Genomic DNA, 19,603 nt, shown 5'->3' with positions numbered 1-19,603 from the left:
AAATTTTTTTGACCTCAAAAAGTCATAAAAAACGTCATAGTATAGTATGGCGTTTTTTTCGGACAAAAAAGTCAAAAAAATTTTTGACCTCAAAAAGTCATAAAAAACGTCATAGTATAGTAAGGCATCAAAATCGGACAAAGAAAGTCAAAAAATTTTTTGACCTCAAAAAGTCATAAAAAACGTCATAGTATAGTATGGCGTTTTTTTCGGACAAAAAAAGTCAAAAAATTTTTTGACCTCAAAAAGTCATAAAAAACGTCATAGTATAATATGGCGTTTTTTTTTTGGAAAAAAAAGTCAAATTTTTTTTTTACCTCAAAATGTCATAAAAAACGTCATAGTATAGTAAGGCATCAAAATCGGACAAAAAAAGTCAAACATTTTTTTGACCTCAAAAAGTCATAAAAAACGTCATAGTATAGTATGGCGTTTTTTTCGGACAAAAAAAGTCAAAAATTTTTTTTACCTCAAAAAGTCATAAAAAACGTCATAGTATAGTATGGCGTTTTTTTCTGACAAAAAAAGTCAAAAATTTTTTTTACCTCAAAAAGTCATAAAAAACGTCATAGTATAGTATGGCGTTTTTTTCGGACAAAAAAAGTCAAAAATTTTTTTGACCTCAAAAAGTCATAAAAAACGTCATAGTATAGTATGGCGTTTTTTTCGGACAAAAAAAGTCAAAAAATTTTTTTGACCTCAAAAAGTCATAAAAAATGTCATAGTATAGTATGGCGTTTTTTTCGGACAAAAAAAGTCAAAATTTTTTTACCTCAAAATGTCATAAAAAACGTCATAGTATAGTATGGCGTTTTTTTCGGACAAAAAAAGTCAAAATTTTTTTTGACCTCAAAAAGTCATAAAAAACGTCATAGTATAGTATGGCGTTTTTTTCGGACAAAAAAAGTCAAAAATTTTTTTGACCTCAAAAAGTCATAAAAAACGTCATAGTATAGTATGGCGTTTTTTTCGGACAAAAAAAGTCAAAAATTTTTTTGACCTCAAAAAGTCATAAAAAACGTCATAGTATAGTATGGCGTTTTTTTCGGACAAAAAAAGTCAAAAAAATTTTTTGACCTCAAAAAGTCATAAAAAATGTCATAGTATAGTATGGCGTTTTTTTCGGACAAAAAAAGTCAAAATTTTTTTACCTCAAAATGTCATAAAAAACGTCATAGTATAGTATGGCGTTTTTTTCGGACAAAAAAAGTCAAAATTTTTTTTGACCTCAAAAAGTCATAAAAAACGTCATAGTATAGTATGGCGTTTTTTTCGGACAAAAAAAGTCAAAATTTTTTTTGACCTCAAAAAGTCATAAAAAACGTCATAGTATAGTATGGCGTTTTTTTCGGACAAAAAAAGTCAAAAATTTTTTTGACCTCAAAAAGTCATAAAAAACGTCATAGTATATTAAGGCGTCAAAATCGGACAAAAAAAGTCAAAAAAATTTTTTGACCTCAAAATGTCATAAAAAACGTCATAGTATAGTATGGCGTTTTTTTCGGCCAAAAAAAGTCAAAAAATTTTTTGACCTCAGAATGTCATAAAAAACGTCATAGTATAGTATGGCGTTTTTTCCGGACAGAAAAAGTCAAAATTTTTTTGACCTCAAAATTTCATAAAAAACGTCATAGTATAGTATGGCGTTTTTTTCGGACAAAAAAAGTCAAAAAATTTTTTTTACCTCAAAAAGTCATAAAAAACGTCATAGTATAGTATGGCGTTTTTTTCGGACAAAAAAAGTCAACATTTTTTTTGACCTCAAAAAGTCATAAAAAACGTCATAGTATAGTAAGGCATCAAAATCGGGAAAAAAAGTCAAAAATTTTTTTGACCTCAAAAAGTCATAAAAAACGTCATAGTATAGTATGGCGTTTTTTTCGGACAAAAAAAGTCAAAAATTTTTTTTGACCTCAAAATGTCATAAAAAACGTCATAGTATAGTATGGCGTTTTTTTCGGACAAAAAAAGTCAAAAAATTTTTTGACCTCAAAAAGTCATAAAAAACGTCATAGTTTAGTAAGGCATCAAAATCGGACAAAAAAAGTCGAAAAATTTTTTGACCTCAAAAAGTCATAAAAAACGTCATAGTATAGTAAGGCATCAAAATCGGGAAAAAAAAGTCAAAAATTTTTTTGACCTCAAAAAGTCATAAAAAACGTCATAGTTTAGTAAGGCATCAAAATTGGACAAAAAAAGTCAAAAATTTTTTTGACCTCAAAAAGTCATAAAAAACGTCATAGTATAGTATGGCGTTTTTTTCGGACAAAAAAAGTCAAAAAATTTTTTTGACCTCAAAAAGTCATAAAAAACGTCATAGTATAGTATGGCGTTTTTTTCGGACAAAAAAAGTCAAAAATTTTTTTGACCTCAAAAAGTCATAAAAAACGTCATAGTATAGTAATGCGTCAAAATCGGCCAAAAAAAGTCAAAATTTTTTTTGACCTCAAAATGTCATAAAAAACATCATAATATAGTATGGCGTTTTTTTCGGACAAAAAATGTCAAAAAAAATTTTGACCTCAAAATGTCATAAAAAACGTCATAATATAGTATGGCGTTTTTTTCGGCCAAAAAATGTCAAAAAATTTTTTGACCTCAAAATGTCATAAAAAACGTCATACGGCCACAAGGCGTCAAAATCAGCCAAAAAAAGTCTTGTTTTTTTCAGACCCATGAGAAGATGCATGTTAGCCAGTATTGCACACACACACTTAAGTGTAGAGCCGATGAGCGAAGCCAAGTGCAGTGCATTCTCCCAAATGGTCTCGGCTGCTCCGCTGAATCCCTTCGACCGTCCTGCGGAAACCTGGCACATAATCAAGCATGTTAGTCTCTGGTCACAAATTCTCAAGCATTTTAAACGTTCTGCGTTGTCCTTACCTTACCTCCACACCAGCTAATTTTCTTCCGGATTGCTCCGGACACGTGAACCGCCTGTCTCGGGCCCACGCTGAAGTTCCAGCTCCACTAGGCCTGAAAATTCTCTCTTCTCTCAGCCATAGCTTTCGCTGTACACCAGAAAGTACAATGACAAATAATCCGTTAAACATGAACACACAGGCTTCCTCTGTCTACAGGTAACGACTTCAGTTCAATCCACTTACCAGAAAAAGAGCTTGGACAAAGCAGAACATTACTGAGGTATCCCGTATTTCACAGGAGACTCAAGCCAGCGTCAACCTGACGCCTTGTATAAGCCGCACCTAACATAAAATTCTGCCCTGCTATTGGCTGAGCCCTCTCCTCCCCGGTCACATGGGTTTGATTAGCGCATGGGCAACAGGTGCGACTGATTTTTGGCGCGGCTCAAACGCGGGGGTCCATGGGGGTCCAACATCACAAATTGCCAGGGGTTCACTTTCAGTCTGACTCCATGGCTTTATGCATTAAAGACTTCAATCAGAATCAGTTTTATTGGCCAAATTTATGCATACAAAAAAGGATTTTGACTTAAGGTTTTCCTTTGCTCTCAGGCACTACAGAGCAACAACACAACCAACAGAACAACTATTTTTTTCCCACATATATCAATAGTGCAGGGTCTGTCTGAATCTGGATAATGCAAACTGTATACATATAAGGTGTGTTCAAAAGCAAACAAAGTCAACCAGTGAATTTCATGTTAATTGCCTAACGACGTCCATGGACTTAGTCCTTCTTTTTCGTGAGGTTTACGATATCCTCAGATATCCTCGAAGAAAAGCAGAGTGAGAGCTCTGTAATTTTGGCTGGTCTCAGAGCAAGTCAATCCAGGGTCATTGCCTAAAATTGCCCGAGTTCATTTCCTATGTAATCGTGTTGGAATTAAAATACAAACAAATATTGTGTGCACAAGAACAAACGCGTTGAAGAGCTTCATCTGTCATCTGAAATTACAAGTTTCACCAGAGAAGGACGTAATTGCAAACATTTTATTCAATACGATTTGCACATCAAAACATATCAAAACCAGTTACAGAGAAGAAAATACACTACTATGCACATTACATTATCAAACTACAGATCACTCATACTGAGGAACTGTCTCTTCATGGAGCAGCAATGAGGAACTTTCTTGTTAACTGAGGTGGTCAAACTGATACTAACTTCCCCTCCTCTTCTTCATCTTTAGTCTCAAAATCCCAGTAATTTCCTTTCAGTGCACAATTTTTCTACATCACTTCCATGAGGGTGGATCCAGCAGTTTATTTTCCTATTGTGCTAAATCTCTCGCAGCTATGATTTTCTTCTCAAAATAGCACATTGAAAGCAAGCAATGTGTTTTTTCTCTATTAAAAAAAAACAAACAGCATTTTTATACTCTTTGATATATGATTTCATTAAATCTCAAATGTGGCTTATTTATGTTTGAAGTGCCATTTCCACTGTAAAATTCTGACATACAGACATGGTGTGTCCCTCGAGAGGAAATCAGGCTGACCAGCACACAATGCCACTTTAAACTTTTATATACTAATACTTTAAAAAAGGATATGAGGAAAACTTTCTATGCCCAATTTTGATGTAAACATGTTTCCCCTTAAAATAGTTAAAGATCCATGACTTGAAGAATATTTGATTTTTTTTCTTAAAATGTTCAGCATGCCTGTCAACTACATGAAATGCAAGGATGATAAAAGATATTTTTAAAAAATCTGTTTACTTCTTAAACAGAAAACACACAAAGCTGAGGGCTTATTCAAGGTATCAAACATGGACACAATATGTTATTGAGCTGTATAAAAGGGAACAGGAAAATGAAAAAATATTCTGAAATATTCTGAAACATGCCTCACCCTGGGGCACAAATTCATAAGTACTATGAACAACAAACATAACATCAAATGCTCCCCTGGGTCAGATATCTTAAGACTGTAATGTGACTTTCCTCTCTCTAAAATAAGCTCCTAATAACGTATGAATGTGTCTTCATGTGTTTGTCAGTAGAAAAGGAAAACAGTAAAGAAAATCACACAGAAAAGTAAAATGAAACTTTTATCCAAATATTATTCATCTTGTCCAAATCTTCAACTGCTGACAGGTGTTTAAAAAATATAAATTTGTCTCTGTATACCTCAAATAAATCATCTTCTAACAGGTTACGGCCACGTCATTTGAAAGGACAGCAGAGGACTAACATCCACAGCAACACGAACTGCTGTTTCTTTGACAAAACGTGATGGAATAAGTGGGGCCTGCTTTATAGATCTCATCTATTCCACTCACTGAATAAACTCAAAACATGAAATGCTGTTCCATAATGGCATTAACAAAGCAACATGGCTCAGCTCAACCAACAGGAATGTCATATTTGGTCCCATGTTAAATAGCCCTGTATGTCTAGACCTAGTAGAAAATATTTTATGGGCACTGTTGTTTATAGTCATTTATACTCACTAACAAGTGCCCTTATAACTTGTGGGTGCATAAAGTTACAGGACTGCAACAAGGCTCAGTAATGCTGGTTTATTTAATGTCTGTGTTATATATTTGTTGCTGCACTTTCTATTGCTCAGCCTACAAAGTAAAGGTTTTCTGGATGATGAGGGTTTAAAAGTAGGGGAGAAAGAGTTTGAAAAGATAGAAAAAATAAAATACTTCACAGTGATAAACTGATGCCAATCAGAAGCAGGGCTGCTGGAACCTAAAATCATCTTTCACACTTTCACAGCTCATCAACGTACACACACACACAGACACACAGACACAGACACACGCACACACACACTCTCACGCACGCACTCACACTTTACTGTGGTTTACCCAGCAGGCTAGATAAGAAGTTAGACCCCTGGCTCTCTCCCCGTCTCGTAGCGCCTCCTCCTCCAAGGGGATCCATCTGGTTCAGTTCAGACTGATCCAGCATTTCAAAGTCCTCTCCATCCAAGTCTGTGTCCAGCTCAGAGCTGGACTGCTTACGGTAGTTTCGGTGGGCTCCGGCTTTGGGAGGGCCTTCTCTGCGCTGGGTAGCAGGAGGCCGAGGCTGCATTGCCCCGGCCAGCGCTGCCTGGATCATGTTGCTGGCGATGACTCCGGCCAAGTCTCCAGTGAAATCAGAGGCAGGTGGCAGGCCGCTGAGAGAAAGTTCTGCATCCAGATCATCCTGGTCGGAGTCCAGGTGAGCATCCACATCCAGTACTGAAGCCCGGTGACTAGCTAGTCCAGATGGACCCAGACTAGGCAACCCAATGCTTGTGTCGTCATCATCATCCATCAAAGTGGCATCAGGGTTTATGGAGGGAAAGTCCGGGAGGTCTTGAGCAAAGGATTCTTCAGCATCACTGTGTCTGTCAAGGTCTGAAAAAAAAAAGAAAAAAAAAGTTAGAGACAAAACTAACCAGAAAATAATAAATCTGCAAAACCTGTACACTTACCCTCAGAGCCCTCTGTGAGTGGGGTCTGACCACGTGATAGGTTAAATGTCCCATTGTCAGTGTAGGACACCTCAGCATCAGAGTGTTCAGAGTCTGTCAGTGCAAGCTCCTTAGCAACAACAGCATCATCAAACTATGAGAGACAAGAGATTTAAAAGGTTGAATATCTTTAAGTAATGCGCTACATTTTTTGGTTTTAGATGTTTGTTAAATTTGAGCAAAAACTTCTAATCTTTTACTCTGTCTGAAAGTGTGTGCAAACTTTCTGTTCTACCCTTTTGTTATTTTCTCTGTTTGCTCTCATACCTTCCGCAGACACAGACATGCAACAGAAAGCACATCATGTGAAGTCCCTAACCTCAACAGGAAGTAGCTTAGATGTGCTACTTTGAATAATGCTGTGATGAAATACAAAGCTATAGGTATTCAGAGAATAATTTATCTGTTGTTATTTCGTAACTTACACCCTTCCCACAGAGTGTCTTGCCTTATTTAAGTTGCCAACATTCCCAACGCCCAATTTTTTCATAAAATAAACAAGGTGACACACGTGTTGACACTCCATAAACACAGCAGAGGCGTTAACCATCATTAACAGCATTTTAAGTAGACAAGCTTAGACATGTCTCTACAGACACACACACATCATGAGGTGCACCTTGCACACCGAAGAAATGCTCATGTTAAGTGAAAGTAAAGGTTTTAGGGAGCCAAAAGTGCAGCATACTGTCACAGCAACTATGTGAGAGCACTATTTTTTATATTTCAAATGCAAACCAAACACACAAGTAAACCAGGCTTGACCACAGGTTAACTGTGGTGACAGTATAAAAAAAACATTTAATTTAAACAGACTTACTGTTGGGCAGAAAGCAGCCAACTCCTCCTCACTGTCACTAGCTTCACCTGAGGCTGCACCTCGGATAGGCTTCCGCAGGACTGCAGATCAGGATGCAGAAAGTTTAGTTTGTTAAAAGTCTGACTTACCTGCATTCTTATAAAATTTGATGGATTACTTACACTGATTATCAATGGGCTTTGACATCATGTATCCACGAACGCTGAAGTCCAGCCGCTGCAGGACTGGCTCCAGCTTCACGCACACATGCTGAAAAACCCTGTGGTAGGCTGCCAGAGGGGCCAGAAGAGTAGCTAACACTAGGCGACAAAGGTAAAAAAAAGAAAAAAAAAACAGTTACTGTGGAGAAAGCTGTCATTCTGTTGTGTTGTGTGATAAGAAAAAAATTGTAGGCATTTCTGTTCTGTATAGAGTCTCTATCTAGAACCCTGCTCACTGTAGATACACACTAAAAAGTGTGTCAGCCTCAGTATAGATAGAGACAAACTGAAACAGGGAGCAGCGTGGAGTTTAACATGTAGCTGTTGTGGATAGTTTCAGACGTCAGACAGAGGGCCTTGGCAGGTCTTGCCTTCCCAGCTCTGCAGCCCACACTGGTTGGAGGTTAGGATTAGCCCGGTTTCAGCCTGACCTCCTTAGCTTTCTGCCTGGCTCCTGTCCCTCCTTCACTCCTACCCCATGTGTCTCATCCTGGCTTTAATCACCACACCGTGGTACTGAGGCACCACAGATCTGGTTTCAACACCTATGCATTTTTAATAAAAGCAGTCAGGCTGAGTTTCCCTGCCACTGTGGTCTTGTGAAGGGCCCTGGATCTATAGTTAGGGCCGTTTCAACTGTTGGGACTCACCAGCAGAGTAGGAGAGCACCAATCCAGGAATGTAGCGCCCAATCACAGCCAAACAGGTGAACACTCCACAGGTCAGGATGCAAAACTGACAGCAACAAAACACACAGGGATTCCAGTCAGAACGTATAATACATGCTGACTATGGTACATGTATTCATTGCTTGCTGGTGAAACTGGATCAATTTCTAATTTGCAGAATCATGTAATGACAATTAGGACCACAGGCAATCAGAACAGGGAACGGGACATCTTTATCTCTCTCTGTCTCTTTTTTTTTTTGGGATATCACGTGGTCCTCACCTTTCCAGGGTTGTGTCGTTTGTACTGCACCACACTGGATGTCAGAACTGCTCCACTGACCCAGGCCTCAGCAATATGGTGGCACAGTTCAGGAACACTGAGGATGCCAGGCTGCACCAGACCCCAGCTAGACAAATAGACAATATTATGAACACTTTTGTCTGCTATCTTATTATATCATTAATGCTGTCAGAGCACTGGCTGGTTGTTACAGTCAACATAAAACTGTGTGTCTAACAAACCTCTCATTTTCTGATTCATCCAGGTTTCTGACTGTGGAAAGAGAGAGAACATCCATCACTTTAAGAAACATTACTTACCACAATGTACATCAATATATTAATATAAAGTGAATATATTGTATAAAATGAGCTTAAACAAGTTATCTACTTTAGCTAGTGTTCTCTCTTTCATCTACAGTCTCCGTAGGACTTTGTACAATCATTACATAACACAAGTTCAAAAACAGGTATGAGAGACTGCTCCATGTGTAATTCAAACTGCTAGCAAAGTCCAGGGTGCAGGGCTACTGACTGATGGCATATCTGTTCTGATAATAGAAGTACATTTGTTGCAGTCACAGAAAACTAAGGGATGATGTATGACAAATATAACACAAGAAACCTAGTGCACTCCAGGGGTAAAGTAAAGTAAAGGAAAAAATACAGAACTTGTCAAGACTATAAGAGAAATATAAAGACCCCCATTGAGGGAATGTCTAGCACCTCTAATTTCTGGCCAGATCTTGTTTCTCCAAGTATCAACACAGACAATCACAGCCAGACCAGAAGCCAGAAGGAACAGCAGACGCAGTGAGGTCAGGGCGAAGAACCTGGAAGGGGAATAAAACACATGAACAGTGAGTACATCATGACCCTTTTACTCCAGGAGAAAACAATTACATAATTCAACAAATTAGCACAGAGTTCCTGAAACCACAAAACCCCTGAGTGATGATCTACAGTTTCCTATAGTCAGAGCTCACATAGAGGAACTTATCCAAGCTTCTCATGTGTGCTACACCCATTACAAGTCATTATGAATTAACCAGGAGAGATGGTAGCAAAACAGGATAAGAATAAGAAGACAGTGATATTACACGAGTTGTTACAGGTTTCCATCTTTAAAGGAGTTTTGCCCATTTTCACACAATTCGATTTCACTGCCTGGGTCCTCACCAAAAGCCCCTAGGTACTGCTCCAGTTTCAGATCACAAGACATCATAATTTGCTGACCACAACAATGTTACAGGATTCTGCCAATCAGCAGTTAGAGATTAGCCTAACAAAGAATTTGTTGGCAGAAGGTGGTGTATTAGTATTTGGGGTAGCAATGCAATTACTTGCTACAGTTTAAAAAACTTAAAATGCAAAGGTCTATGTGGAACTAACAAGTGGAGACACAGCAGTGTGAACACAAAAACAATAAAATGGACTGTCACCAACTACTTTAACTCTACAGCACCTTCTCAAAAAGCAGCTTGTGGTGTGGTGGTATTGGGTTTTATTTTACCCCTTTTCCACTCCTGTGTGTTGAAAATGGGTTGTGCTTTAACAGTAAAAATCAGGTCAACCTCAAAGGCCTACTGTCTGAAAGGCTGCCCATTCTGCCTCCTGATTTCCTTATGATTTGTCATCATCAGTTATTTCATGCATTAGCATGGGATATGAATGCAAATCTTTGGGCAGAAACTAGACTGCACCACTTAGTGTGTGCTGAAGCACAAGATGAACGGCCTGACATGCCCAGTGGTCTAATCGAATAAAGGCTGAATGCCTGAGTGCCACAAGCAGGCTGGCCAGCCTGGCTGTCCCTCTTCTATGTCCCAGGTCAGTGATTCTTATCATAAAAAAAGACACCAAATTTAGCCAAGGCCTGCCCCAACCCTACTCTTTCTCCAGCTGATTTTTACATGTACTTAGAGATTAATGTTGCTTTTTTAATTCCACAACCTTGATTTTACAGCCAAAGTTACCAGTTACATTAAACAGCTAATACTTCTTCTACTTTTTTCAGTATTGGCTTCTATTTGTAATATTGCTCCTTTTTCCATCACTGACTATTATATATGATAAAACAGAAACCTTTATAAATACACTCCTGTTCACTGACACATGCTTTATACTTTGATTTATAGATATGCTGTATTAAATCTACAAACAGGCACACATAGACTCCTGCTTCTGTAGTGACACCACATGAACCTGTAAATTGCAGATTCAACTTCGATTTTTTAGTCTCTGACACACAAAAGCATTAACAATGAAAGAGGCACAGCACATTAAACAGGCGTCACACTGTTTTCAAGATTAAGAAACCAGTTCAGTTGGAAGGAACATAAGAGTTAGGATAGACGTGTCTGCAGAGTGCGTCTATAAATAGAGACACTAGCCAGCCATCTGTCTTGTCTTGAATTGACAGGTGAAACGTTTGCATTGTGTAAAAGCACCAGCTGCTTTCAGTCACGTTGGCTTTCGCCTAACGACCAAACAGTTTCTGTACTGTCTGGATGTAGGTTGCTATAACACACTCAGGAAACAGAGCAACTCTGCCATGAAAATGCACAAAGTTTATCTGACATTAGCTTGAGACTCACCAGAACACAATGTTGACCACAGTGTAGAGAAGGACACATTGTAAGGGTCTCTCCCACACCAGGACGGACTGTAGATAGGTCAGGACTGGCTCGTAGGGCCCCAACCTAGACTGAAGAACGACTTTGACAGCCCGTACATGACCGTCTCTCTCACTGGAGGACGGTCGACTTCGCAGGCAGACAGTAGACCCCTGCTTGGCAGAGAAACCCTCCATGGATGCGTCTTCCATTGCCCCAGTGTGCGCCATCTTAGCGTCTAACGTGAATAAAGCAAGCCTGTAAAATAAAGACTTAAGTGGACACAGGTAAAGAGCGTGAAGAGGGGCAGCGCAGTGCCACAGAGCCGCTCCGCTCAAAACACCGGCTAACAGATCTGCGCTAACGGATTTAAGCTAACAGCTAGCCACGCCAGCTGAATCATCATGTCAGCGTCTAATAATAAACACCTGGCTATGTTACAAGCAAGCGAGTTCTTAAAGCCACGGGATGTTTTCTTTTAATTACCTGACACCCACTATTTTGTCATTTTTGTAGAAATGTGGCGCTCTCCTCGGAAACGGACAATATGGCGTAACCTGTTTTTCTGAGTCCTCAACAGCCCAATCAGAATCCGCACGAGCCCCTGTGTCCTGCTCCGTTCAGGTGCAATAGGAATATTCGACTTTTGTTTACTTTGAAGAGCTTCGCAGACAAACAAATCAGAAAGTAATCTGGACTGTGATTATCTGCAACGCCGTGGTTTACATTAATCTACCCGTTTTCTTGTTTTGCATAGTTTTGTAAGAGCCAGATAAAGTTGGAAAAAAAAAAAGAATCCAACATTGAAATGTCAAAGTCCGACAGGAAGTTCTGACAAAAATACAACAGAGCCGTTTACAAACACACTTTCAATAAAACAGTTTTTATTGTTTATATTAAATCACTATACTTCTCCCTGTACATAAAGTAGATGGACGAATTAATTAGCTACTGAATCTTTCTCTCCTCACACTTGGGTGAACAGATGGTTTGTTAAAAAGAAAAGTGAAGCGCCGTTAGAGTTGCTCACTGTGGCCACTAGAGGACAGAAAACTATAGCTTATAAACAAACCAGCATGCAGGAAATGACACAATAAGTACCGATTATTATCAAAATTACACGCCTGTAACCAAATAAAATGTAATATTTACTCGGGAAAATGTCGTGAATTGACTGTAGAAGTAGCAGAATATATCAAATCATGTCAGTGCCCAAGAGAAAACCAACAGAACGGCACACGAAACATAATGAGCTCCTACGAGCAAAACAGAACATCATCCCCCCTCTCTTTTCTTGTGTGTGTATCCCAACAACACATTAGTAGTAGTAGTAGTAATAATAATAATAATAATAATAATAATAATAATAATAACGGTAACTTCCAAGTGTAGTAATCCATTGTGGCCTCTGGGGGAGGGGGGAGGTCTAAATTAACTCAACATTGAGTGAATACGCTCAAAATAAAACGTTTAAATTAGGCAACAGGCCAAACCGACATATATTTAGGCTTTGGTTCTGGCGTGTACACGCCACATCTTTCACCTTTTGAAGATGTCTTTCTGCTTTTCACACTCCGACGCAATAGGCGGTGCTGTGGACATTTAACATCGGTTGGAGACGTTTGTACGGAGCGTCACATCAGCACCAAGCGGGAAGGAGCGGGCTGCGGCTGTTGCTGCTGTGTGAGCGGTGTGTTTTTCTTCTATTATTTAGCTAGCAAGCAGCCAGCGGGCTAGCTGAACAAGGAGCGACTGAGGACCGAACATGCCGCGGGAAATCATAACGCTTCAGCTGGGACAATGTGGAAACCAGAGTACGTGAAAGGCGTAGTTAATGTTAAGATTGGCATCTCCCTGTTTATAGCCAGTGTCCAACATTTATCTAAGTCATCTAGATAAGGTGATCGGTCTGGCGTACTACTGTATAACGACGTTAGTTAAGTGTTAATATCAAGTCTAGCGAAGTTCAAAATACAGCTTATGGCTAATGGGGTCTCTGCACAGCAAATGCCATATAATACATGTATACGTTAGCTGCCGCTGCAGGTTATGCTAATTGATGTGTTTACTGTTTATCTAATAAAACCAGCAAGGTCACCAAAGGGCTAATTAACGTGACCTAACGATAACGTTGTGCCAACCTGTTCCGTTCGCTGTTTTTCAGTCGGGTTTGAGTTTTGGAAGCAGCTGTGTGCCGAGCATGGCATCAGTCCAGAGGGGATAGTTGAGGAGTTTGCAACCGAAGGAACCGACAGGAAGGATGTGTTCTTCTACCAGGTAACGGGAGCAAGAATTTACAGCTTCGCCTCATTATCTTTGATGTCAAGAGTTAGAGAAGATACACCATTGTTGTGTATCTAAAAAAGGAAATTGTGATTATGACGGGATGAGCATGGTTAGCAACAATCACATACACAGTCAATGTATGTACAGTCTGTTGGTGCTGGTGCACAGCTGAGATGCAACAACATTGTTTGCCGCTAGATGGCGTGCTTGTACTATAAACTGAAGTGACTCAGACCCTGCAAGAACACAGCATTTTAAGGACAGTGTAGTTTCACCAGCTAACCCCTGGTTATTCATTAAACTCCACAGGCTGATGATGAGCACTACATCCCCCGTGCAGTCCTCCTGGACCTGGAGCCGAGGGTGATCCACTCCATCCTCAACTCACCTTATGCAAACCTGTACAACCCAGAGAATATCTACCTCTCTGAGCATGGAGGAGGTGCCGGGAACAACTGGGCCAGTGGATATTCACAGGTGATCACTGGTTGTTGTGTGTTCCTTTCTCTAACTCTGTTCATTAGTCCTCAAATGACAACATAAAAATTCCATGCATCTGTGATGTTTTCCCTGTAGGGAAAAAAAATCCAAGAAGACATCTTTGACATCATTGACCGGGAGGCAGATGGCAGTGACAGTTTGGAGGCAAGTTTATCATTTATCACATACCGACTGTCCCTGGGGCTGGGGGGTGGGGGTGTGTAGTCCACATGCCTCTTATCCCACTCAGGAGAAACTTCCTAATGAAACCTGAACCTCAAACATCCAGGAAAGTATCAGAGTATTAAATGCATGTAGAAATGAATGACTTGATAGAAATGACATGTTAAAATGCTGCCAGTGCCTGTCATCTTAAAACCAGCAAAGCCTCAGCCATGCCTCACTATTATTCTTAGACTCTTTTATTTTTTTTGGTGGACTTTCTTCAGCTGCCAGCCTCCCATAAAATAACACTCGCATTTCCCCTCTAAGGTCTGCAATTTCTGTAACTCATTCACATTACGACCCCACATTATTATTTAGTGTGTGCACTCATGTGTGCATTGGATAGGAAGGTGGGCCGGGCTGCCGTGTGCATGTGTATGTTGGCAGGGTGTGGTGTGTAGAATGTCTGGTGATAATAGCCGGGCGAGTGTAGAAGGCAGGTATTACAGGGCTGTCTTGGGGGGTGAGGGAGCCTATTTGTGAGGTGGGGCTGCACTCCCATTTATATAACTGCCCAGGAAGAGAGGCATTTGCTCACCCACACACATTCAGCTTTCTGCATCAGTGGAGTTTACAGTAAGCTTTACACACACACGTGGCACACGCTGTAGCCGTAAATCTGAACTGCAAGTAATGAGTAACCCTTTGTCTTTGTAGGGATTTGTCCTGTGTCATTCCATTGCCGGGGGGACGGGCTCAGGGCTGGGATCCTATCTGCTGGAGAAACTCAATGACAGGTCCACAAATGCACATGCAGCTTTTTCACCCATATTTTTCTTGTGATCTAGTGTGTGTGTAAGTAAAATACAATTTCTGATCTCCAGGTACCCAAAGAAGCTGGTGCAGACGTACTCTGTTTTCCCAAACCAGGATGAGATGAGTGATGTGGTCGTTCAGCCGTACAACTCACTGCTGACGCTGAAGAGGCTCACCCAGAACGCAGACTGCGTGGTGAGCAGCAGCACTCATGAATGGATGTTGATTAATCCCATTGCTCCCTTTGCTTCACAGCGCAGCAAAGACACTAACTACCCTCACAAGATCACATCAAAATGATATTTTCAATGCTTGTTTTTTTACAAGCCCTAGTTAGCTTGTAATTGTGCCACTTGAACAAACCAAAGCTAAAATATACCGCAGTAGCTAAACTGTTCCACTATCAATGAGCTGAAACAGGAAACAAAAGTTGCCAGTAAAATTATGATGTGATGTCAGACTGTTAAATAAATTTGGCTTTGTGTGCTCTGACGAAATGGCACAGCAAGCACTTGCTAGTACACATGTCAAACTGTGTTAAGACATCAAAGACATATAAAAACCCTGACATGGATAAAGTTTATAAACTGTTGTCACACTGCATTTTATCAGCAGAAACCCGTTCTGCACTAGTCATGATTTAGCTAGAATTTTTTAAAAATGTGGAATTTAATTCTTTAAAAGAATATTCCACCCAAATAAAATCATAATCACAAATACAAAGACAGAGATTGTTACCTCACCACAATGTGTGGTGTGATTTAGTAATATGACTACCCAGTTGTCACTTGTCACTTTTAAAGTTATGTAACTGATATCACAAGTTGTTCATGGTAAGCTTAAAAGTTTCAAAATCCACTGGCTTAAGTTGTGAAACTATATTATAGGTATAGTCTAAAGTTTTTATTTTAATCAGTTCCTTTTTTTTGAGCAGCTGCTTTTTATGCTCCTGCAGTGCTTGTGTAGCAGACTAATAAAGAAGAAGCAAACTGCAGCACCAGCAGTGGGGCATTACAAATCGAACTTATTCAATCTCGGTCTTAAATTGGTGATTGTATTAGTCTGAGATGCTCTGACAGTCTAATGGTGTTTCCTCTCTAATACCTACTTCCTCCAGGGTCTTGCATAAGGCCGTCATGTTGATTAAATTAGCTGGAGAACTAATAGAATCTGTCCAAGAATCGGTCCCCCTGTTACAACTGTACAGTGTGTCTTTTATGTTCAGCTCTCCTAACAACAGCACACTGTGTTGCTTCTTAAAAGGTTCCTTGACTGCGTCATTACTCCGATATCCTCTCACTCTGTCTTTAACTTCCTAGCAGCGTATTGACTTTCACCATGTTGCTGTGCTGGAGGGAATCTGTTCCCCCATTTTTCTCTTCATTTGTCTAATAAGTGCCCTCTGCGTGCGTGTGTGTGCTTCACATCAGGTGGTGTTGGATAACACGGCTCTAAATCGCATCGCCACAGACAGACTGCATATCCAGAACCCGTCGTTCTCCCAGATCAATCAGCTGGTGAGTGAGACATCACTCAGTGTTACAACCTCTGCCTCCCCCAATGTTTTCTTAGCTTGTCAGTCAGCAGGCTTAAGTTTTAGCCCTAGTTTGCAGACTGGCTCACTCTATTTGAGCAAACGTCGAGACAGACTGTACTAGACGTGTCACTCACTACAAAAATTACACGATTCACAAACTAGTTTGACGAGTCAGTTGCACGTGAGACTGGATTTCAACTCTCTTTGAAATGAGTTGCACATGGCTGCACTTTCCAAATGGTATGTCAACTTGTTTGACAAGAGCCACATACACACACAGGTTTTGAATTTAGGCCACACACCTTTTAGGGTTGGGCAAAATGGCCAACAAATAAAATCTCTGTGTTTTTTTTCTCAAGCTGGAATTTGATTCACTATTTTAATTTAATATTATTATTATTTGTTCAGTTTTTGTGTCTAATTGAACCTACACACGCACAGGTTTCCACCATTATGTCTGCAAGCACAACCACTCTGCGCTACCCGGGCTACATGAACAACGACCTTATTGGCCTGATTGCCTCCCTCATCCCGACACCTCGCCTCCACTTCCTTATGACTGGGTACACACCACTCACTACTGACCAGTCGGTGAGTTGTGGTCAGACCGCTGAAAGAAATTAAATCAAACTTAGAAACATTTGTTTACTTTCAGTCAACAAAATGGCATCTGAATGCACCCAGTGCAAAATGCTCTATGCTTCATATACTAACTGTTTCTAAGATGTTGACTTGTGATTTAACTTTTTGACTGTCTCAGGTTGCAAGTGTTAGGAAAACCACAGTGCTGGATGTGATGAGGAGGCTTCTGCAACCCAAGAATGTCATGGTGTCCACGGGAAGAGAGAGGCAGCCGAGCCACTGCTACATCGCCATCCTCAACATCATCCAGGGAGAGGTGGACCCCACACAGGTATGAGTGTGTTTAAGGTGTCAGACTATAACCTTATGGGTTCCACGTTTCTTAACATTGCCTGGAGAGAGTTTAAATCTGTTTCGACTGGCTCTCCTGTAGGTGCACAAAAGTCTCCAAAGGATTCGAGAACGTAAACTTGCCAGCTTCATTCCGTGGGGTCCTGCCAGCATCCAGGTGGCACTGTCCAGGAAGTCCCCATACCTGCCCTCGGCCCACAGAGTCAGCGGTCTGATGATGGCCAACCACACAAGTATCTCCTCTGTAAGTTCTCATCCTAGTTACATGACCTCAGCCTGCTCAGTTACATTCTCCTCCAGTGTGTACTGATACAGTAGAGACTGTGTCTGCTGTTGTTCTGAGTCAGTACTTCAGTATATGGATTATCCTAAAAGTTAAGTTGAGCCGCTGTAGCAGCAGGTGGAGGGGAATTCCACAAAACAATAGGTTTTGGATTGTTAACGCAGCCAAACTAGACATTTCCTCAAAATTGTAGACATATCTTTTTCTTTTTTCTGGTTTAAAACATGAGCACAGGAACCTCGTTCCTGTGATGTTATTAAATTAATTCATCTGATATTATTGAGAAAAGCTTCAGCCAGGCATATTATGCCAAAATGAAACTTTTTTTCTCGTTACTTTAGGTCTTAAATTTAAGAAAGGGGAAATTACGGTCCTCTAAGGAAGTTTCAGTGAAGTCATACATTTCATTTTCTTTTCTCGTAACATAGAAGTTAAAAACCAAAACAGAAAATGTGCAAGTTTCAAAGAAGTCCGTGTACGAACCTGAAACCTACACCCTTTCAGAATGATAGTTTTGATGTCCTCTTTTTTGCTGTCCCACAGCTGTTTGAGCGGACGTGCCGGCAGTATGACAAACTGCGTAAGCGTGAGGCCTTCCTGGAGCAGTTCCGCAAAGAGGACATATTCAAGGACAACTTTGACGAGCTGGACAATTCCCGCGAAGTTGTCCAGCAGCTGGTAGATGAGTACAGCGCAGCCACGCGGCCTGACTATATTTCTTGGGGCACACAAGAACAGTGAATGTACTTATCAGGTCTTGTATCTCAGCTACAACTGAGTCAACATACATTCTTAGATAGTTTATTCTAACTCAGTTTATGTCCCTTATACACATAGTTGTCCCAAAAATAAACAGGTATTTGGCTTTAGCTGCTTCTCTGGACAAATTATTTATTGGCTTTTTCCAGCATGTAATAGTATGGTGTGTATGTGATTCAAATTTCAGCCTCCTGACTGAGGGATGAGTGTTAACACCCACTGTCATTATATCAAACAAAAAGTAAAATGGTAGACTCTCAAACTCATTTTATAGACTTGTGAAGTGAAAGCACACTTCTTCCCTGCAAGTCTGTGCAGAAAGCATCGATATGTGTCTTCTACAAAACAATCTATAAATGTTTGTCAATTGCTTTTTTTTTTCCCTTTTTCCTAAACTCAGCTTTGCCCCCTTGTAGCCTATTTCTTTTTTTTCCCAGCACTGTAAGACAACTGTTGCCTTGTTTCGGTCTGTTTTTTACAGAGTACAGTAACCCTAGTACAGCTGATTCACAGTAAAACATCCACAGCCTACAAAATGACTGCCTTGAATAATGGGAGTAGGATTGGCAGAATGCGTTGCATGATGGTAAATGTAGGTTGTTATATTTCCAGACATTTCTGACATGGTGCTTCGTACCATCTGTCTGCTGCTGATACACATGGCTCACTTGTCACTGCTGTACACGACCAACTGCCATATTAACTGCACTGACATTTTAACAGCATTTGTCACCTACAGTAAACAGTTTGCACAGATGAAGACGGTGTACAAGGATGGATCTTGTTTTAATACTTCATCTCTATGCCTGTAAATATACTTTAAAGAATAGCTGGTTCACTGGCATCCTCTGTATCGTCTCAGTGGATACTGTTCCATGTTGCTTTGCTTGTTGGACCTGTTTAAAATGATGAATAAAAACATTTTCTACTATTTCTGTTTTTGGCGTAATTGCACTTGGGCATTTTCTTTCTTGCAAAATGATGAAACACCATTTTTCTCCTTCACCTGGAGCGGCTGTGTCCTGGTGGCCATTCATCTAGCTCAGTTAAGGCTCATTACCACAGGGGAACGTGAAGGCACTTAGCAACGCTTGCTCAACCAGCTATTGTTTTTAACCAGAAAAGCTCGGGGGGAGGTAGCTCTCAGCTCTGCTGCTGGCGCCAAACTTAAGCCTTTTATAAAATGTGCCTTGGTGAAAACAATAGTCTTACACTGCTTCACTAGTCGAGGGACAAGAAAGCACATTTTCTGAAAATGAAACGGGGGAAACGAGGGAAACAAGGGCTGAGGCTGAACAATACTACCAAAGACTAAATATGGTAAAATGGTGCTGTTTTTATTAATTAGATACAGTATTTATAGTT

General features: G+C 40.1%; 2 protein-coding genes across 5 annotated transcripts; one reads left to right on the top strand and one right to left on the bottom strand.

Annotated features, from left to right (window-relative positions):
- Window positions 1-3,900: 3,900 nt before the first annotated feature.
- retreg3 (reticulophagy regulator family member 3) lies at window positions 3,901-11,608 on the bottom strand. Of its 4 annotated transcripts, none has more exons than XM_041062165.1 (10): window positions 11,466-11,608; window positions 10,962-11,237; window positions 9,091-9,197; window positions 8,608-8,638; window positions 8,366-8,492; window positions 8,066-8,150; window positions 7,377-7,514; window positions 7,216-7,295; window positions 6,357-6,489; window positions 3,901-6,279 (listed from the first exon to the last, which is right to left on the bottom strand). In XM_041062165.1, the coding sequence occupies exons 2-10, from the start codon at window positions 11,207-11,209 to the stop codon at window positions 5,732-5,734; spliced, it is 1,497 nt and encodes a 498-aa protein (XP_040918099.1). In that variant the 5' UTR covers window positions 11,210-11,237; window positions 11,466-11,608; the 3' UTR covers window positions 3,901-5,731. The 4 variants fall into 4 exon arrangements, with proteins under 4 accessions (XP_040918099.1, XP_040918100.1, XP_040918101.1 ...); XM_041062166.1 differs by having other exon boundaries at window positions 10,962-11,217; window positions 11,466-11,579; XM_041062167.1 differs by having other exon boundaries at window positions 11,477-11,563.
- Window positions 11,609-12,599: 991 nt separating this feature from the next.
- tubg1 (tubulin, gamma 1) lies at window positions 12,600-19,160 on the top strand. Its single transcript, XM_041062169.1, has 11 exons — window positions 12,600-12,793; window positions 13,144-13,256; window positions 13,575-13,742; window positions 13,842-13,910; window positions 14,628-14,707; window positions 14,795-14,921; window positions 16,157-16,243; window positions 16,705-16,854; window positions 17,024-17,176; window positions 17,279-17,440; window positions 18,023-19,160. Exons 1-11 carry the CDS (start codon window positions 12,745-12,747, stop codon window positions 18,218-18,220), a joined length of 1,356 nt encoding a protein of 451 aa, XP_040918103.1. The 5' UTR covers window positions 12,600-12,744; the 3' UTR covers window positions 18,221-19,160.
- Window positions 19,161-19,603: the final 443 nt, after the last annotated feature.

This window comes from Toxotes jaculatrix, chromosome 18 (genome assembly GCF_017976425.1).
Source record: "Toxotes jaculatrix isolate fToxJac2 chromosome 18, fToxJac2.pri, whole genome shotgun sequence".
Taxonomy (NCBI): Eukaryota; Metazoa; Chordata; class Actinopteri; family Toxotidae; genus Toxotes; species Toxotes jaculatrix.
Note: the sequence above shows the minus strand (reverse complement) of the source record. Positions and strands in the feature narration are given on the sequence as shown.

Excerpts from the sequence above, each read along its gene's own strand:
- retreg3 (XM_041062165.1), bottom strand. The coding sequence starts at position 11,209 with ATGGCGCACACTGGGGCAATGGAAGACGCATCCATGGAGGGTTTCTCT. Across the intron at positions 7,296-7,376 it reads AAAGCCCATTGATAATCAGT|TCCTGCGGAAGCCTATCCGA; the intron begins GTAAGTAATCCA and ends CCTGATCTGCAG. Across the intron at positions 6,490-7,215 it reads TGGCTGCTTTCTGCCCAACA|TTTGATGATGCTGTTGTTGC; the intron begins GTAAGTCTGTTT and ends TGTCTCTCATAG.
- tubg1 (XM_041062169.1), top strand. The coding sequence starts at position 12,745 with ATGCCGCGGGAAATCATAACGCTTCAGCTGGGACAATGTGGAAACCAG. Across the intron at positions 13,911-14,627 it reads ATGGCAGTGACAGTTTGGAG|GGATTTGTCCTGTGTCATTC; the intron begins GCAAGTTTATCA and ends TTGTCTTTGTAG. Across the intron at positions 16,244-16,704 it reads TCTCCCAGATCAATCAGCTG|GTTTCCACCATTATGTCTGC; the intron begins GTGAGTGAGACA and ends ACACACGCACAG.